Raw genomic sequence first — 18,701 nt, forward strand, 5'->3', positions numbered from 1 at the left:
TAATTTATCAATCACACTTATGTTTGGAATAACATGCTGCACCATTAAGACCTTTCTCATATTTATTACATATTGTTCAACTTCGATTTCCCTACTTCGCTCCTCTTGCTGCACTTAGAAGTCCTATTTTTCATGTATTTTTTAATGGCTTCTTGTCTTGTCTAACATGTTCCTCACATTTGTTATTTTTTTCTGGAAGCCATTCATTTCCAAGATCTTCTATAATGCTAGTAGTAAAATGCAAAGGAGTCAGGGTTTTTCTCTGATGGGAGGTTTTCTTTGACCACTATATAGCTTTTGAGGATCATTTGTGAAAATATGTGGAAGCATATTTTTTTTAGTAGTTCACAGTCCATCTCTTATCAAGTTGTGCATGTAAAATCATATTAGATGTGTCAATGCCACCCATGTATACAACATGTACTTTTATAATTGATGGTTTCTCTAACACCTTATTCTTACCTCTGTATTGAGTGTTTACTGTTTTCTGCTCTGAAAATGGTGGATAATAAGAAAACTGGAAAACGTTGTGACTTTTTGTCGCATGCGGTAGCAGCAAGAAGAGGGCCTTGGCAGAAATACCCTTTCATTCCTACAGCTAATTTTTGTTGTCAGTTGTTCGGGTACAAATGCCCTACTTCACAAATGGTACCTGTAATGTAATAATCAAGCTCATGCAAGTTATTTGCTTCTATATAAACTTCCATTGATATGGCATCTGCTATTCAGGAAGATACGCCACAATGCAGAAAACTCCTTATGTCCTTCTAACCAAAATGTGAACATATATTTCCTTTTCATTTATTTATAAAGGTGCAAGCAAAAAAACACCTGGCCAATAGATCAGCCCACTGGCACTGAAAGGGTTAATGACTCCTTATAGGGGGCTGGAAGGGAACCCATGGTTTTTAGGATGTGCAGGTTTTACAACCCAGATTTTTCTACAGCACTCAAGTGTAGTAACATTAGTAAAACTGGTTGCTGTTAAAAATGCTGACTTACGGGATATAAGCTCTTTCCTTTAGCTAAATACTTACCTTTATATGTCATGCTGTTGACATTCTAATTTGAGTAATTAGCTATCTTATAATATGAATTAAATTGAGTTATTTACTCAGAAATTTTAAAGTCTCTTAGCTATTGCCCAAGAAAGATCTCACAATAAGAGATCACACCAGAAAAAGTTTTATTCTTTTCAAATGATAAAAATTTAAGCAACAGGCTACATCTTTAAAAATTACTATTTTTAATGGACTGCAAATAGTGTCTGGTTTCCAGCAAAAACCTATCAGAGTACAGTGTCTATCATTTAATGTATGTCCTTTTTTTCAGCAGCTTTTAAGGGATCTAGAGAATTTAGAATAAAAGTGGTACTGGACAGTTATTGAAAATTTAGGGAGAGGGTCTGGAAATGGATCCAGACGCTTAGTGTTCATTCAGCCTTATTGCTCCCAGCCAATCTTTCTCAAGGATCATCTCACTTCAGCAAAGATATAATGCATTCTTCATTCCTCAAATCAAAGTGGGTGATAAAACTGATCTTTGATATGTGGCCTGCAAAATTATAAATTGTCATATTTTTATTTTCCCCTTAGGGCGTATCCCATAAATCAAGAAGTGATTTGAAATAAATGTGTTAGACAGTTTAATTAAGTACTTTCTGTGTAAATGATGTTCCACATTGTGTAAGCTTTCATGGCCCCTGCTTTTTTTAGGGGAATTTGGATTCGGACCAAGGCAGGAAGACAGAAACATTTGTGGAGAAAAACTCCTGAGCGTAAAAGGCGACTGCGCCAGCATGTATTTTGTAATGCCACACAGAGTACATTATTGGACAAAATGGTGACACGTTTCTGGAAAAAACGTCGCTATTACATAGATGACCCGTATGAACCCTATCATAAGCGAGAAGAATTCCCAATTACCAGGAAAAATCCAATTTGAGCCAAGGACCACACCTGGTGGATGTAGTGTGGGAGAAAAAAAGCTGTTTAGTACTGTTAATGTTTCCTTTTGATATATAATAGTATGTAATCACTGCAATGATGTACAATAAATGTTATTAAAGGAGCCTTTTTACAAGAAAATTTAAATGATTGCTTTATACAAATATCATAATAACCCTTAGTCATCAATACTGATTAGCAAATAAGTATTCTGTAATTTCAATGTTAAGTAACTTTATGAAAGCCAAATTTCAGCATTAACTGAGATGACAGTAAGCAATTTTCCTAGTCTTCAGTACAACCTTAGCATTCTTCTTCTGTAGCTGTATTTTTAATCAAAATATCCTTCAGATTATTGTATTTCTCATTTTTCCAATTCCAGCCACTTCACTTTCAATAACATCTCCTTTCTGAAAGAAAATTTATTTTTTTAGTTTTAGAAGGTCAATTGAAAGCATAAGATTAAAAAAATTGAGTAATTAATTTAAAATAATATCATTTAAAAATACCAATTTTCCACTTAAAATTTCTTGAAATGGAAAAAACTTACATTCAGAAACTCTGGAGGATTCCTAAATACGCCAACACCTGCGGGTGTCCCTGTCAGGATGATGTCCCCAGGTAATAAAGTGCAGCAACTGCAAGTGTATTTTAGTACAATCGGTTAATACTTTACATATATCTCTGCAAACAATATTATACAGGATTTGTCAAATGAATTCTTTTCTCTCCCGCATAACTAACTTCATTTGAATAACAAAATCTTAACATTCATCAAATGAACATTATTATAACATACATATATAACTTTCCCTTTAAAAAAAAATAATCTTGAATACACACTACTCCAAAGAGCAGAAATAACAAATCAATTAGCATAATTATCAAATTAAGAAAAAACATTTGGAAAAGTTCTGAGTGACATCCAATATTAATACCATTCCGGCTACCATTTATATATCTACTTGGATATACAGGGTGCAGCACTTTGATTCAGACAAATTTCAATTTGAATTTCTCTCCATAACGAAGTTCCACTGGTGGTTGCGATTGGCATTCTTGAAAGCTATTGGAATCTAGTAAACAGTTATTACCTCAAAATGGCCGTGATGTTACGTACAAGTGCTGAGTACAATCAAAGAGCCACTATTATCAAAAGTATTTGCGCTGGGCATTATATTTCAAAATAGTTTGATTCTTCTGGTACCCAAGATCAACTGTTAACCATATTGAGGCTAAGTATAATGCTTCAGAGAAGTCTGGTTAAGGTTTTGCGAACCCGCCGAGGAATTCTCATGCAAGGAAACGCGTGATTGTCCGGATTTAAGTACCACACCCTGTTAATATTTATAGCAAAATCATAAATACTCACTGAGATAAGAAAGAAACAATTTCTTCAAAGGGGAAGATCATATTAGAAGTACTTCCCTCTTGCTTTAATTCCCCATTGATGTGGCATTTTAACTTCAAAGCTTTGATGTCAGAAATGCTTGATAGCTGTACCACGGCAGGGCCCATCGGGCATGAATAATTAGTAGCCTTGGCAATCAACCACTGTCCACCATTGCGAGATCCAGGTCCTCTTCCCTGCCAATCACGTGCAGTGATATCTTGAGCAACACTTAATCCAAACACATAATCCATTGCTTCACTTTTGGATACATCTTTAGCTTTTCTTCCAATGACCATAGCCACTTCCACTTCAAAGTCGAGGTTCTGGGAAAAGTGATGAACAAAAATGAATTAATTTTGAAAAAAATCAACTGATAAATTACACGGTGCCAGTCCTCAACAAATATAAAAATGAAGACCATGCTTTTGATGGCAACTTAATAGACTTTTAGACAGTTATAACTGTCATTTATGGATAAAAGTAGCACTATAATATAAGCAATTCCACATCACACATTTATACTCTTAACTGGTGACCTTAATACCCGTTTCCCAAAAAAATTATCTAATCAAGACATTCACAGCTGTGAGTAATCGCCTACCTCTACTTGAGTGGTAGGCCATAAAGGACCCTAAATTGAAGAAAATATCATGCAGTGGACCATAATGGAGGGCTAAGCAACCTCTTATAGATGATTACCCATGCAAAAGGTAACAGTTTCGAATCTTTCTCCTATTATATAAAAAAAAGTATTCCATATTAAATATGCCTAAGTTAAAATAATCCCAATTCATACAACTACACACATTTATGCATTCTCATTTTTCGCAACTTTGAAAAAAGGATCAAAATAAAAATTGCACTTCCAAAATTGTACAATGGGCAGAACTGGAGAAAAGTAAAATTCATGCAATGTAAAATAAGGTTGGTATACTTTGTGGTGTGGTTCAGCATTGATTAAGACACAAGAGTTAAAATTCTCACTTCATTAGTTCATTCTTGGTGATGTTCTTGGCACTCAAAATGTAACATTTCATTAAAATCTCTTTTATATCATTATGGACAAGTTGGTTTGATCAAAATTGATGCTTATTCTGCCCTGCAGGTTAGTATGAATTATTTTTAAATGTGAGACAGAATGCAAACTTTGCTGTGATATTATTTCTTTAGCAAAGGGTTTCACATTCATAGAGGCTACATAAACTGGATTCTATCCCTTTTTCCATAGATTACTTTCTCTACATTTCCCCAATTTAAAAGTTTTGGGAAAGAGAGCCAATCATAGCCCACCCTTGAAATATTATCCACCTATATGTAGCAGTGTAAAACTTCACACAAATCAGCATTTGTAACTTAGGACATATTACAGAAAGCACTTGTAAAGATGTTAAAAACAAGAGAAAAAAGTACCCACTGCAACATTTAATAAAATAATGCACATTTTGGTTAAATTTAATAGAAACTCTAGGTATCATACCAATCCAATAAATCCTGAATCAACAAATATTGAGGGGGTTAAACTCTTTCATGTTGATAAAAAATAGCAGGGGTCCATTTCTCTTGGCTATTTTAAGTTAAGGTCTTTACAGTTTGAGCAAACAAATTTCAATGGAAATAAAGCTGTAACAGCACTGATTTTGTTCTATTTTGAACAATGATGTTTAGAATGAATGCTTCATGATGTATTTAATGAACTTCTAAATTCCTTGCAGATATAAGGAATGAATTATTTGGTACCTCGGAGGTATCAAACAGAATCTTTTGACTGATTTGCTCTTTAATGTACTTCTTAAAATAGCAAACTTTAGACAAGAAGAAATTATATCACAAAAATATCAAAACTTGAATACATAAATCTTTCATAATCACCCATAAATTATCACTTGAGCTTGGTCAGCACTGGAGTAACTAACATATGGCAAAAATCCAAGGAAGAGATTATCGAGATGAAAATGTCATCACTACTTTGAGGTGTGTAAAAGCAAAATGGTAGTTCCAAATTTCCCTTGAATTTGGCAAAAAGATATTTTGATCTCATAATCTCTATGCATCTGTGGAAAACAATTTCAACTCACATCACTACTTTCCACAAATTCAATGGACTACTAAACAATAAACAAGGGAGCAAACATAACAAATAAAAAAATGGTAAACAGAAGTATTGTTAATATAAAACACTCCTCTAGTAAATATGCTATGTCTTTTCTGTTAGGCATTCTTTGATTGAACACTATCTCTCACTCTAGCTTCAGTCAGCAAGGCCAGTTAAAGGATGTAATGTGAACCAATTGGTCAGTTAACTGAAAGTGCATACTTCTAATGCCGATAACAGATCAAAGAAGAAAACTTACTGCATATCAGTATTTTTAAGAAAAAGTGAAAGTCATAAGGGAAAGAAAAATTTGTAGTACAAGAAAAGGGATTTCACCAGTGAAGAGTTCCTGTCCACATTAATTCACTTAAAATTGGACAGTGGCCTAGCAATGACAGCTTTCAATGTCCATCTCTCAACACATATTCCCTTTCCAATGACTGTACCTTCTTTCCACACCTTGAGACATAACCTAGTGAGATTGGAAATAGAGTTCATCATGTAATATATGCATGGAGCATTAACTGGTGAGATATGATTGCATGTTACTTTATTGACAATGATAATGGTATTTGAGTGACATCTCATCGTACATAATTACTCGTCGGAAAACATACCTTTCGGTAACATCCATCAAAGCTCATACTATGCCACAGGCAAAGAATGTTATTTTTGCTAACTATTCCGTTGCCCTGATTTTACAATAGCTTGAGTATCATCCTTTATTCACAATTCTCCCAGATATTTACTTGGATTTTAAAATTTCCAAAGATTTTCCTAATTTACTCTAATAAAGAACTTTTACAGACAGGGAAAGGTATTCGTGAAATACAAAGAAAATACCACTATCACGGAACTATGAAGACCAACATAAATTCAAAATTTAATTTTCTACTTTGTCCAGACCAGTTTTCAAATTTATCCCCAGCATCTAAAATACCTGCTTACTCTCACTTCCAATATTTCTCAGATTACTACATTATACCAATATCCTACCTATCTTCAAACTGTCAGATCAGAATAAGAATAAAATACTGGGAATGAAAACATCTCCAGCACCAAACTGTCATGTTTTTGGCTGGCCAATGCTGGTCATGTGCATCTTGGATAAATCCCTTCACACATATTTACAGTGGCTCCCAATAAGCACAAGTAAAACCTTCCACAAATATCCCTCCTTGAAGGCTCTGATAGAGGTAATCAAATGACTTGATGAGAACTACACAGAAATGACTTGCTGTGGCCAGCAGGATGAGACCTATCAGGCGATAAGCTTCCAAGTGAGCTATATGCGCTCATCAATGCAGTGTCCAGTAGAGTTAAAGGCTCTTCGACAGTGAGCACCTGGTCAATCTGGCCACGACACGTACAAGATCAGATGCAAAGCCATACTCATTGGATTCTTTCATCTGTTGAATAATCAGATGAGAGGTCATTACCAATATCATTTTATTATGCGATGGTACCTTGGTACATGGGGAACCACCTTTCTAGAAGTGTTACCCATAGCAATCCCTCACAAAGAACTAGAATGAAACAATTGCGATTAAACTTGTCAGAATTTGAGGAAGAATAATTATCCAAAACATCATATTCATTTATCCACTGCTTTCTGCAACAATTATGTCAACATAACCTTAGCAGTCAGTTAATAATAAAGAACTACGCGCTATAAACTATTCAATGCATTCTTTTCATATGAATACATATACTACACTTTAATGCAATTTCTTATTTCCCCAATAGAATTGTAATAAAAGCACTCAGTCCATTACCACAAACCTATTTTACTCCAATAATAGCCAGACCATTCATTGTAATTGCTACATCAAAGCAATTCACAATTACGAAGCACAACTAAATCGGAATACATAGCTTAGCTCTGCCTTTGTTAAATGAGTCTTAAACAATTGGGTAGCAAGGAATTGTTTTGAAGGCACCAAGATAGCCACAAGAGAATAGAGTGAATTTCTACCATCACTCTAGCACTAATGGCTCTCAACAAATTATTCACATGGAATATGGTAGCAATACGACATAATTTCATGTGCTTAAGTTTTAGCTCTTGCAACAGAATTAAACAATAGTGTGAAATGATGTGGATGGTACCTTGGGTTGACTACACAGCAGTGACTTCACAGTTCAACTGTCAATAATATTCTGCTAAGGAAACAAGTGACATCACAACACAGCCTTAACCCAGTCATTTGGGATACACTCCACTTATGCTAACACAGCAACAAGTCTGCCATTCCACATTTCAATGAGAGTCTTAAATCAATTTTTCTGATTAAGGATTTTTTTAATATCTAGCTATGGAAATAACTCGGCATGAACAAATACACAGAACTGATAACTACTACATATTATTTAATAGTGTTTTATGACAGTTCCCATCATTTTTTGTTTTCAAAATGCAATTTTTCATAGTGAAAACAATACATGCACAGAGGCCAGCTATCTGGTTCAAAATCATTAAAGATTGATGAGAAATTACTAAATTCCCATAAACAAATGGAAATGGCCAACACCCACCCACAGTAAGTTTTTATGCGGGATCACTGCACTAACAGTCTTATTCCCAAGATATTGTTCGTGAAACAGGTTATACTGTCAAAATATAAATTAGGGAAGAGGTACTATTTGAGATGTAATTTCTATTGCTGTTTATTATTTCAAAAACTAAGATTTTAGAAAGACTGATTCTGGTTCCCGAATAATGCCACATTAAAATTTTATGTGAAAATTGGTATTTTATATACAGGGTGCGATGCTTAAACCTGGACGAGCACACGTTTCCTAGAATGAGATTTCCTCGCCGGGTTAGCAAAACCTTCCCCAGACTTCTCCAAACATTATACTTAGCCACATTATCGTACACAGCTGATCTGGAGTACCAAAAGAATCAAACTATTTTGAAATATAATGCCCAGCATGAACATTTTCGATAATAGCAGCTCTTCAATTTTACTCCGCACTTTTACGTAACATCTCCACAATTTTGAGGTGATGACTATTTACTAGATGCCAATAGCTTTTAAGAACACCAATTGTGACCTCCAGTGGAACCACAATATGGCAGGAAATTAAAATTAAAATTTGTTCGGATTTAAGCCCTGCACCCTGTATAGTGTATATATTGTACATCACTTTTTAAACATTTTTTTGTAACAATACCATTAGAATCATTGGCACCATTAATGCTAACAACTCCTATTGTATTCTTACAATGAAAGATTTACAGAAAACATCATAATGATACTCCAACAAATTTGCTGCAATGAAAATTAGGATAAAACTTCAAATATTTATTTCTGTCAAAAGTATTGTAAAACTCTAAATATGGAGTAATGTTTAATTCACCATTATACTCCATATAATTCTAACAGTGAAACTTCACTATTCACACTATAAAAAAAACCATAAACACAGTAATCAACCCCAAGGTCGGTTTAGTAGGTGATGGTAGAGTTCACCCAGCACTAAGCCCAACGGCATGTGAAATTCACACATCAGGGTAGGGGGGCAGTCCCTTTCCTTGTGCCGGTTAAGATTTCCCAGGAAGAACTGGTACCCGAAAAATCACATAGCTTGGGTGGAGCTGTAGGGGAGCCCTGAGTGCCTTGCCCGGGAATCGAACCCGGGACCCTCCGGTCAGCAGTCCAACGCTCTACCCCCTGGACTACCGCGACCCCTATTCACACTATGATGTTCAATTAAATCCTGAGGATGGATTGGGTCATGAAAGTAAATAATAAAAAAAAAGGAAAACTTTTTTTAAATATTCATAGTTGTAGTTTTTAGGGGAGGCGACCGACAACCGAGGTCATTTGCTCCATAGGGGATGGACAGGAAAGGATGAAGGGTGGAGAGAAACCTGGCGTCGGCATTAGCCTACTCTTTACGATAGGCGCCAAGGGGTCCGCAGCGTAACGTCCCATCCGACGGACGGCGTACTCACTCGAAGTGCCCTCCACAAAGCACCTCAAGAGGGGATCAAGATACCACTGAAAAATATTCAACACTGCCGGGATTTGAACCCGCACCCTCTGGGTGGGAAGTCAGTACATTAGCCCCTGCACCATCTTGATCCCCTTAAAATATTCATTGATTATTAAAATACATCACCATGAAATAAAAAGACACACCAACATCACAAATACATTGTGGTTTAATAGATTACATATTATAAAATAATCTAAATGAATTTCAATACAAAATTTAACAATTTATTTTAAAATAATCTAAACATAATAATTCATAAATATTAATATTCACGTATTTCATTGGAAGTAAAAATTCATCCTAGGCACCTGGGACATCCAAAACTAAATTGACTGGTACTAACTAAGTAATACTTTCAACTTGTCCATTGTAGCTACACATTTCTTTTGCCTACATTCCACACAAAATTTGCACAATGATAAACTCTTCATCATTCAGCTGTCATTTTTGGCCGTGCACATGTGTATAGAGCTCAAAGTAGAAGTGGTATTGATGTAAGATTATTTAAGATTTCATTTACCACGACTATATTTTCTCCAGATGTGCAGAACATACCTTCTGAAGCAATCCCTGATGCTTCCTCCACAGCAGAGATTCAGCAGCAATACCATTTGCCTGAAAGAGCCATAAGAACTGCTGCATTACCAAGTTTTGTAGCAATTCAATAGATATATTTATTATTCCCCCCCCTTCCAGAGAGTAACGATTCACTTTTAAGTGTTCATAAAATAGTAGCATAAAAAATTAATTAATTATCTTATTAAAAAAAACAAAAACTCAAAATCTACAACTAGGAGAAAAATAATTATGTAAATTTTAACACCCAAATGATTAAATTATGATTAATACTTCAGTAAATAAGGATTAAATCAAAGAATAATATATTTTCCTACCTTCATTCTGATGAAAAATCTTATGGAATACAAAAAGTTGCTTAAGAGCAAAATTTAGATATTTTACCGCATTATGCCTCAAATATTTGACATTTTATGCATACAAAATTCACTAATATGTTCCACATGGTTGACATGTGTTCAAAATTTCATGGAAAACTGGTTTCCTCAAATAAACAGGAAGGATTTCAATGCAACAATTTCAGAGTGTAAAAATCATTCACCTTGACCGGGATTCGAACTCGGATCCCTCGATGTCCCGCCGAGTGCTTTAGCCAGTTAAGCCATCAAGGCGTCCTCCCAAACTCTGAAATTTTAGTAATTTAGCCTTGATGGCTAAACTGGCTAAAGCACTCGACCGAACATTGAGGGTTCCCGGTTTGAATCCCGGTCAAGGTGAATGATTTTTACACTCTGAAATTGTTGAATTGAAATGCACATTAGTGGATGACTCCATTAAAGTTACTGTTGTGGCATCTCCCGCAGTTTCTTTTAAACAGGAAGGAAATAGAAATATCATAAAACATATGGAATAAACTTCAAAAACTTAGGACCTGGCTGGGAAAGAATTAATTTTTACTCTGAACGTAACACAAAGCAAAGCCATTCAGCATTCGCCAATTATTTAAGTACTGTGGCTTTGGAGTAACTCAATGTTCAAGAATTAAACATGCTAGTCTCAATATGTGAAAGAATAAATGTCATGCAAGTTCAATGCTTGACTGAGACAAAGGGAATAATTGTAACAACATATTCACAGATGTAATTACCAATAGAAACTAAGGGACCCCTCCCCCCCCTGCCACATGGTCCTGTATTACAGCATGGATGTAAATGCAGTAGTTTAAAGCGATTGAGGTGAAACTAATTAACCCCAACAATCGCCTAGTCAAATGGAATTTAAAATACACTGTGAAGGCCTTTATAACTGTGGGAAAAACAAGAGTAAACTGGAGGAATATAGAATTGATAAACAACTTTTGCATGGGTCAGAAAGTAGCAACAAGGAATGGAGAAAATATGATAGGAAGAGGAGTGAGGTAAGGTGCTGCCTATTTCTAGCACCCTTCGATGTGTATGCAGAAGAAGTGGCAACAGAATGCTTGAAAAATTTAAAGGAGTGAGTTTAGGGGGGAGGAAGGTAGTGCGCATACCACTTCTGATGAAATGATACTATTTGTCAAAGACCTCAAAGCTGAGAAGGAAATGTCCAAACATTTAGAGAGAAAAGTATGGACTAAAAATTAATCATGCAAAGAAGTAAGGAATACAGATGAAGAGGAGGATATGGGTATGTATGTGATCTCAGAGATTTAACAGGTGAATTGATATGAATTCTCGGCAGAGAGATGAAGGGGAATTGGAGAAGTCGCAATGAGATAAAGACATGTATATAAAGATAAAAACATGTATGGCAAAAAAAGGAAACAGGAAGAAAAGTAAGATACTGGATATTAAATCTGACATTAACCTATAGAAGAGAATTGCCATGTGTTTTGTCTGGAGCCCAATAAAAACAGGCGTAAATCATGGACAGCAATAATAGAAGAAATAATAGACGCATTGGAGATGTATGTGTGATGAAGGAGAATGCTGAACGTGAAGTGAAATAGACAAGGTGAAGAATGAGGAGGCATTACAGAGATTTTGAGAGAACAATGACAGCAATAACAATTAAGAGAAAAGAATCTGATGGGTCATGCACTGTGAAAGGACTGTCTGCAATGGGATGTTATGGAAGGAGTGGCAGTAGGAAGGGCAATAAGAGGAGGAGAATGGACAAAGATAGTGGGTGGATGATCTAACAGGAAGAGGGTATGGAGATACACAGATAAAAGTGAGGAACAGAGATAAATTTAGCAGATGCACAGAGGATCTGCAGAAGCAGAGCACTGGGAAGAGGAATTCACTCTATCCACTTTTGAAATATGCAGTAGGAGAAGCCATGAATGCAAAAAAATTATACAAATTTAATTATAAAAGCAGGAATGAAAATTACAAACCTTTTTCTCAATTGCTTCATCTGGGTAACAGCCACCGTATGAATCGATTTACGAAAGGTACTCTGCACACAAGATTATTCTTCTCTCAAGATGAGCCATGACAAACAGCAGGCAATGGTCTTCTGTCTTCTACCTCGAGCATCTTCTGAAAACGTGGCCGTCACTGAATCAATACGCACACGCATTTTTCAGTTCCCAAGTCGCAATGGTAACTGTCGATATATATACATAGCCCATAGCAGTGTCACACAATACGAGAATAGTGAACGGAAGAAAATAATCTTTGAGAATAAGTAAGTTTAAGAGTAAATTTCAATGACACATCACCAATTCCCATACTTTGAGAATATATAATCAGCTGATGGGAAAAATAGGCAAGCTTCATCAATAAATCCATCATCCTCACATTACTCAATTTGTCCGTGAGACATGAGAGAGTAGGACAAGTGTTAAGGTGCTTGCACTTATGTCATGCTGTTAATTATCTCCATGGTAGACCGATTTCTGCAATGCACCTGCTACTTATGTTATGAAACTTTCAAAAGAGGATTCTCTTGTCTAAAAATAAGAGGCATATTCGAAAAGTAAAGGCTTTTTTTTTAAGGACAACTAAGTTGTATGCAGGCAGCACATTCTGTTGAATGTTTCCAAAGCCACTGAAGTAGTTGTTTTTATCCAGTAGTCATTTGCCGGTCAGTGAATGATAATGTTCACAAAAATCATGGCCCCCACCGGTTGCAAAGTGCCCGATGTGATTCAATTTTTGCATGCAAAAGGTTCATCAGCAGCCCAAACTCATCAAGATTTGCAACCAGTTTATGAACCTACAGTAATGAATGAAGGAGAGATTAGACGATGGTGTCGACACTTAATAATAAGCCCACACAAATGTGAATGATGAAGAGGGAAGTAAATGGCAAGTCCAGTGTCCAGACTGATGAAGCTGTTCAACAAGTTGACCAAGAACTGCATTCTAATCAACAACTGATGATTAGTAGTTCTCTGGCTGATAAATTCCCTAATGTAGGATGCAATATTTACATAACTGTTGCGGAAAAGCTCAAATATCACCTATATTTGTGCAAGGTGGGTACCAAAAATGCTCACCGACCAACACAAGAGCTAAGAATTTTGAGAGGACCAGTGCTTTAGGACTCCTATGGACAAGATTGATCACCCACCCTATAGTCCGGACGATGGACTTAGATAATAAATCATCTTCTTGTACTTGAAAAAGTGGCTTAGTGGAAAATGGTTTGAAGATGAGAAGGAACTCAAGACTACTGCTGTCAACTGGTTTGATTCCCAGGTAGCAAATTTCTTGAACTGAGGAAAAAAAAGCTGGCGCAATATTATCAAAAATGCTTTGAGTGGACAGTGACTTCTCTTATTTATTTAATGACTTTATCAGGGCAAGGTAGAGGCTTCATAGCCCCTTCTTTCATCTAATCCCTGTACATTACATTGAAGGCAATTACAAACATCCAAGCCCTAGGTTGAGGAAAACCCACATAGGCAAGAATCGAACCAGCAACCTCTGGGTTGGCAGGTGAGGACGTTACCCCACCGTCACCCCTTATGTAGGAAAGTGAACTAAGGGTGTAGGAAACACCATCAATGAAAACCTTTAATTGCGAATAAATGTTTTTTTATCACCAAACAGACCTAACTAACAGAAATAACCCTTTTAGCAGCTGATGGGCTCAATGAAATGAAGAATAAAATATGTTGTGCTACTCTACATTTTTACTGAAAGGATGGAAAATATCCTGGAAAAACCTGTTGGAACTCATGGTAGATTTATTTCCAATACTATCCATGTCTAACATTTCTTTAGATTCAAATAAAATGAATTTTCTTTTAATGAAGTGCCAAAAATATTATTGAAATAATTATGAGACACACACATATCAGTTAATTTAATTTTCTTCATGATGTTAATTCATACTCTCTAACGAAATACAATAAATGAACTTGCTTTAATATTTATGAGTTAAAAAGGCTCAGCTAGGGCTTCAAATAATCTTCATTCTATCAACAGAATCACTCTCAATAAGTTGTGTAATGATGGGTGCAATGGCTCCACCTTGTGCAACTATTGTAATTTATCATGAGAAATAACTGGCTGGCCAACATCTTTCTCAATTTGGAAATAATTTATAGCATTGTGAACCATCATATTCAATTGACTGTGAAGAAGCAGATTCACTCTCCTCCATACTCTCACGCAAGAAATGATTACTCTTGGCAATACTGCCCAATGAGTAACAAAGTTCACACAACCACACCCTCCGCCGCACACCCATGTGCCAGGTGGGGGGTGTGGTTCTCACCACTTTCAAATGATTTACAAAAGTTGAACTATCATTCAAGATGCTGTGGATTACAATTATGAGATGTATGAAGAAAAAAGATCGAAGCTCAGCATGTTCCTTTCAAGAAAATATCAGTTATCACAACCCAAGAAAATGGTCCTGACAATTCACAAGCTAACACAAGAAAAGTTTAAAACTTGATTTTGTATTTTTATAAACACTGTGAATAAAAAACCAATTAAGGGATCGGGATGGTGCAGTGGCCAACGTACTGGGTTCCCACCCAGAGGGCATGGGTTCGAATCCTGGAGGCAGAAGATATTTTTCAGTGGTATCCTGATCCTTACTTGAAGTGCTTTGTGGAGGGCACTTTGAGTGAGTACGCCATCCGTCGGATGGGACGTTAAACTGCGGACCCCTTGGCACCTTTCGTTAAGAGTAGGCTAATGCCAATGCCGGGTTTCTCTCCACCCTTTATCCTTTCCTATTCTAACGGCACAAATGACCTTAGATGTCAGTTGCCTCCCCTAAAAACTACTACTATAAACAAATTAAATTATCGGGAGCGTTTGAATTTTTACAACTAAAGAGAGAGAGATCGTCTAGGCATAGAGAAAAGGCATGTGCAGTATCACAAAGTAAATGATAACAACATTATCATAATTGAGTTTAAAGGAAATATTGATAAAAATTTAAAAGTTTAAAAAATGAATAATAGAGTTGATAAAAAGATTAAAATTGTTAAAAAATAGTGGTAATAAATATATGGCCGAGAGAAAACTAGATTGGTTTATGACCTGTCAGAATGGAAGTTGGTCCTAACTCCATGGCCAATATATGAAGTGTATGGCAAGTTTATGAAACATATAACCACATTTCTGAATTTAATTTGTAGATACAACACCAGGTTATTATTTTCTTGTGACTATGTCACAATTATGAATTTTAGAAAGGGCATCATTACCTCACTATATCTCCCATTAATTTCTTTCCAATAAATTGATACGTCAAATTGAATGAAGCAATATCACAAAACCTACTAGATGGCATATTTCTTCAAGTGAAACAATGGCGTTGACCTATACCCATGATTTGTGTGTATCAAATGGCTGTGTACCACCACTGGTTATTTTCATATGGTTCAAACCACAAAGTATTTCTTGGAGGTGACATCATTCACATAGTAATTTATCGAAGATATTATGCATCAATTATTTTTAAATGTGAATATTCATCACAATACATTCATCATTACTGTGAATGCATCGATATCAGTAGCCCAACTCTATTGGATTCCATAGGGGCAAATGTTTTGATACTCTACAAACCCAGTCGAAATTCAATGCATGTCCTTCAAGAGCAAAAATTAACTTTAACACTTCCCATGAAACTAGAGATGTTGGAGGTTGAACATCATTTAATTATAAGCAATTGTGACGTGAGGCGGAAGGAACAGAGAGAAATATAACAAAAAAAGTGTTGGTAAATTTTATGAAATCTAGGTATATTTTGATTTGAAACTAAATATTCTTCAAGGATTTTGATTATCAAAAATGAACAAATCCATAAATAATGTGGAACTTGGAAAGGGGCCAGGATTCATGACCCCATGACTAGGAGAATCCTTTTGATTTTTATTTTATTGGAAGGGTAGGAAGAGGCTGAGGGGTTTAAATTAAGGGTCCATTATATCTTTTCCTTCTAACATGCATTACCAGGAATATTTCTTTGCTTTCAATAGCCAGCCTTCTTCCATCAAGCAGCATTTATTCTTTTGTTATTCTTATTGACGATAAAATTAAAAAGCTCATGTAACATTTAAAGGAAACTACCCATGTATTTATAACAGCATAAAAATGCTCAATGAAACTATTTACGTGTCCCACATAAAAAGAAAGGTCCAATTAAACATAAAAAATGGCAATAACTATGAAACTTGGCATAAAAAAATCCACATTACTTAGCCGGCTCTTTATAATTGGTGTCTTTCAACTTCAAGTAAAAACGGCATGCAAAAATATGCACTACCAGAAATTCAGTCAATTTTCGACAGAGCTTTTAGTGCCTTAACTAGTTGGCCCTTCATAATAATATCGCCATTTTTGCACTTAGTGTTTCCTACACGAAGCCATAATTGATAAATCAAATAACTATTAGTTTTAATCAATAAAGCATATTTATCATTAATTGTATGTCACATATTAACTTTTTTTCACCTTTGTGATGGACGGATATTCCACTTCATCGTAAGCGCCTATAAGACAGCTGGGCCACTTGGAAAAAAATATGGGTGCTTTTGGAAGCGGCACTTTTTGTTCTTCACAGTGATCTTTGTAGTTCAATCCTACACATGCCACTTTGTCGGGCTTAATTACCGGGGGTAGTAAGCGGACTTGTGGCAACTGGAATATCGACCGCCCTTCAGCTACAACCCTAAATTCACCAAAGAAATAACATTTAATATTGATAAAGTAATTGGCAATTCAAACGTCGAAGTTTGTACCATTCCAGAACAGTTTTAAATATATGGATCAATATACTATCATTGGCCGCCAAAAATGAGATCTGTAGGGAAAGAATTATGCCAAGATCAGAACTCTTGTAATAGAAAAATAAAATATCATAAATAACACCTTTTTAGAAAATTGCCCGCGAAAAGGGAGCTTCTCCGTTGGTGTATTGTCATAAAGTTGAAAACCAAAGCAAAGAATTACACAATCGCTTTGAGGAAAACTGAAGGCGGAAAGAAGCAACGATCGAGTCCCTTTTCCTATGACCTCACCTCTGGGCTTTTCTTAATTTTTCTGGGCCTGCCTTAAGGAATTCAATCATGTCGTTGGGAATTGAATGTTCCACACCGCTTATATCCACTACTACGTCCTCCCCTCCGTCGTGAGCAGCCATAAGAGCACCCAAACGTCTTGGGACATTTGTATGTTGTTCATGTGGAATGATGAACTGTACAAATCGCATTTCTTTCCTTGTCGAGGTTGAAAAGCAACGTAATGCTGATCTTCCTGAAAGGGTACATGGAACATACTGATTTAAGGATATTGAAACATGGGTGAAGTCAATGAAACCAAATGATCACTAAATTTTGGCGTCACAACAAGACATATTCTGACCATTCATATACTTATAAGCCATCGTCGGTGGTGAGCGACGCTGAGAAGCATGGTTCGATGGTACTCTTTGAGGAAGCACGGGGTTGTGAAAACCGCTGAAAAAACTCATCTTTCGCAAGTTAGTCTGCAGTGGTAGGTTGTTAATTCCATCAGAAAGGGAGAAACACAAAAGTCGCTTCCTTGCGGAGTAAAAGGTGAGACACTTCCCACATGTTGGCATTTTCACAGTGGATACCGATCAACTCAACTTAGGAAAGTAATATAACGAGAATCAAGCACTGAATCGGCAAAAGAATTCCCCGATGTCAACAGTCTAGCAGCTATTTGAAGACTACACTGCAGAAGACACCTACTAAATTATCCGCCTTTCTTCGAGCGTACGTGCGTTGACGTTAAACCGCTGGTGCTTCCTCAACGCGTTCTTATCTGACAATCCAGAAAAAATGTACATATTCGCTTATATATATTTGCGCATGCGCGCAATTTCCATCGCGAGCTAAATATAAAATTAAGTGACTATGAAAGTTTGTTTTCAGGAAAGTTTATTCCCGGCACTACATTAGTTTCTCATGGCTCTACGATGATAGAATTCGCAAATCCGAAAGAGAAACAGATTCACAAAACTTAGGAATTTTCAAAGAAGTTAGCCTAATACAGAAATAATGTCACATCCTAGACGAAAATGCCCCGACCATTGAAATTATTCAACACAGAATTAAATTTTTCACAGCCCTCCTATGATCCTTATAATATGTGAGCATATAGCTCCTCTCCTAATATGAAAGATACTACCTTCATGAGACAACCCACTGCTAACCATTTGAAATAGTTACTGGGAGCTTTAATTAATTGAAGTCCCTTTCACCCTAAGATAGCTGGAAAGAGTACGTTGCTGTAGTAGCTATACGAAAGAGGTTTTTCTACTCATT

General features: G+C 36.0%; 1 protein-coding gene across 1 annotated transcript; it reads right to left on the reverse strand.

The window, feature by feature from the left end:
* Positions 1-1,720: 1,720 nt before the first annotated feature.
* Positions 1,721-18,193, reverse strand: LOC139700433 (oxaloacetate tautomerase FAHD2B, mitochondrial-like). The gene is made up of 6 exons (XM_071599032.1): positions 17,773-18,193; positions 17,430-17,664; positions 16,864-17,080; positions 3,319-3,662; positions 2,497-2,584; positions 1,721-2,356 (listed from the first exon to the last, which is right to left on the reverse strand). Exons 1-6 carry the CDS (start codon positions 17,990-17,992, stop codon positions 2,294-2,296), a joined length of 1,167 nt encoding a protein of 388 aa, XP_071455133.1. The 5' UTR covers positions 17,993-18,193; the 3' UTR covers positions 1,721-2,293.
* Between the last annotated feature and the right edge of the window lie 508 nt (positions 18,194-18,701).

Source organism: Hetaerina americana, unplaced genomic scaffold (genome assembly GCF_022747635.1).
Source record: "Hetaerina americana unplaced genomic scaffold, ioHetAmer1.1.p SCAF_100, whole genome shotgun sequence".
Taxonomy (NCBI): Eukaryota; Metazoa; Arthropoda; class Insecta; order Odonata; family Calopterygidae; genus Hetaerina; species Hetaerina americana.

Excerpts from the sequence above, each read along its gene's own strand:
- LOC139700433 (XM_071599032.1), bottom strand. The coding sequence starts at position 17,992 with ATGCCAACATGTGGGAAGTGTCTCACCTTTTACTCCGCAAGGAAGCGA. Across the intron at positions 17,081-17,429 it reads AAATTAAGAAAAGCCCAGAG|GGTTGTAGCTGAAGGGCGGT; the intron begins GTGAGGTCATAG and ends TGGTGAATTTAG. Across the intron at positions 3,663-16,863 it reads AATATCCGTCCATCACAAAG|AACCTCGACTTTGAAGTGGA; the intron begins GTGAAAAAAAGT and ends CACTTTTCCCAG.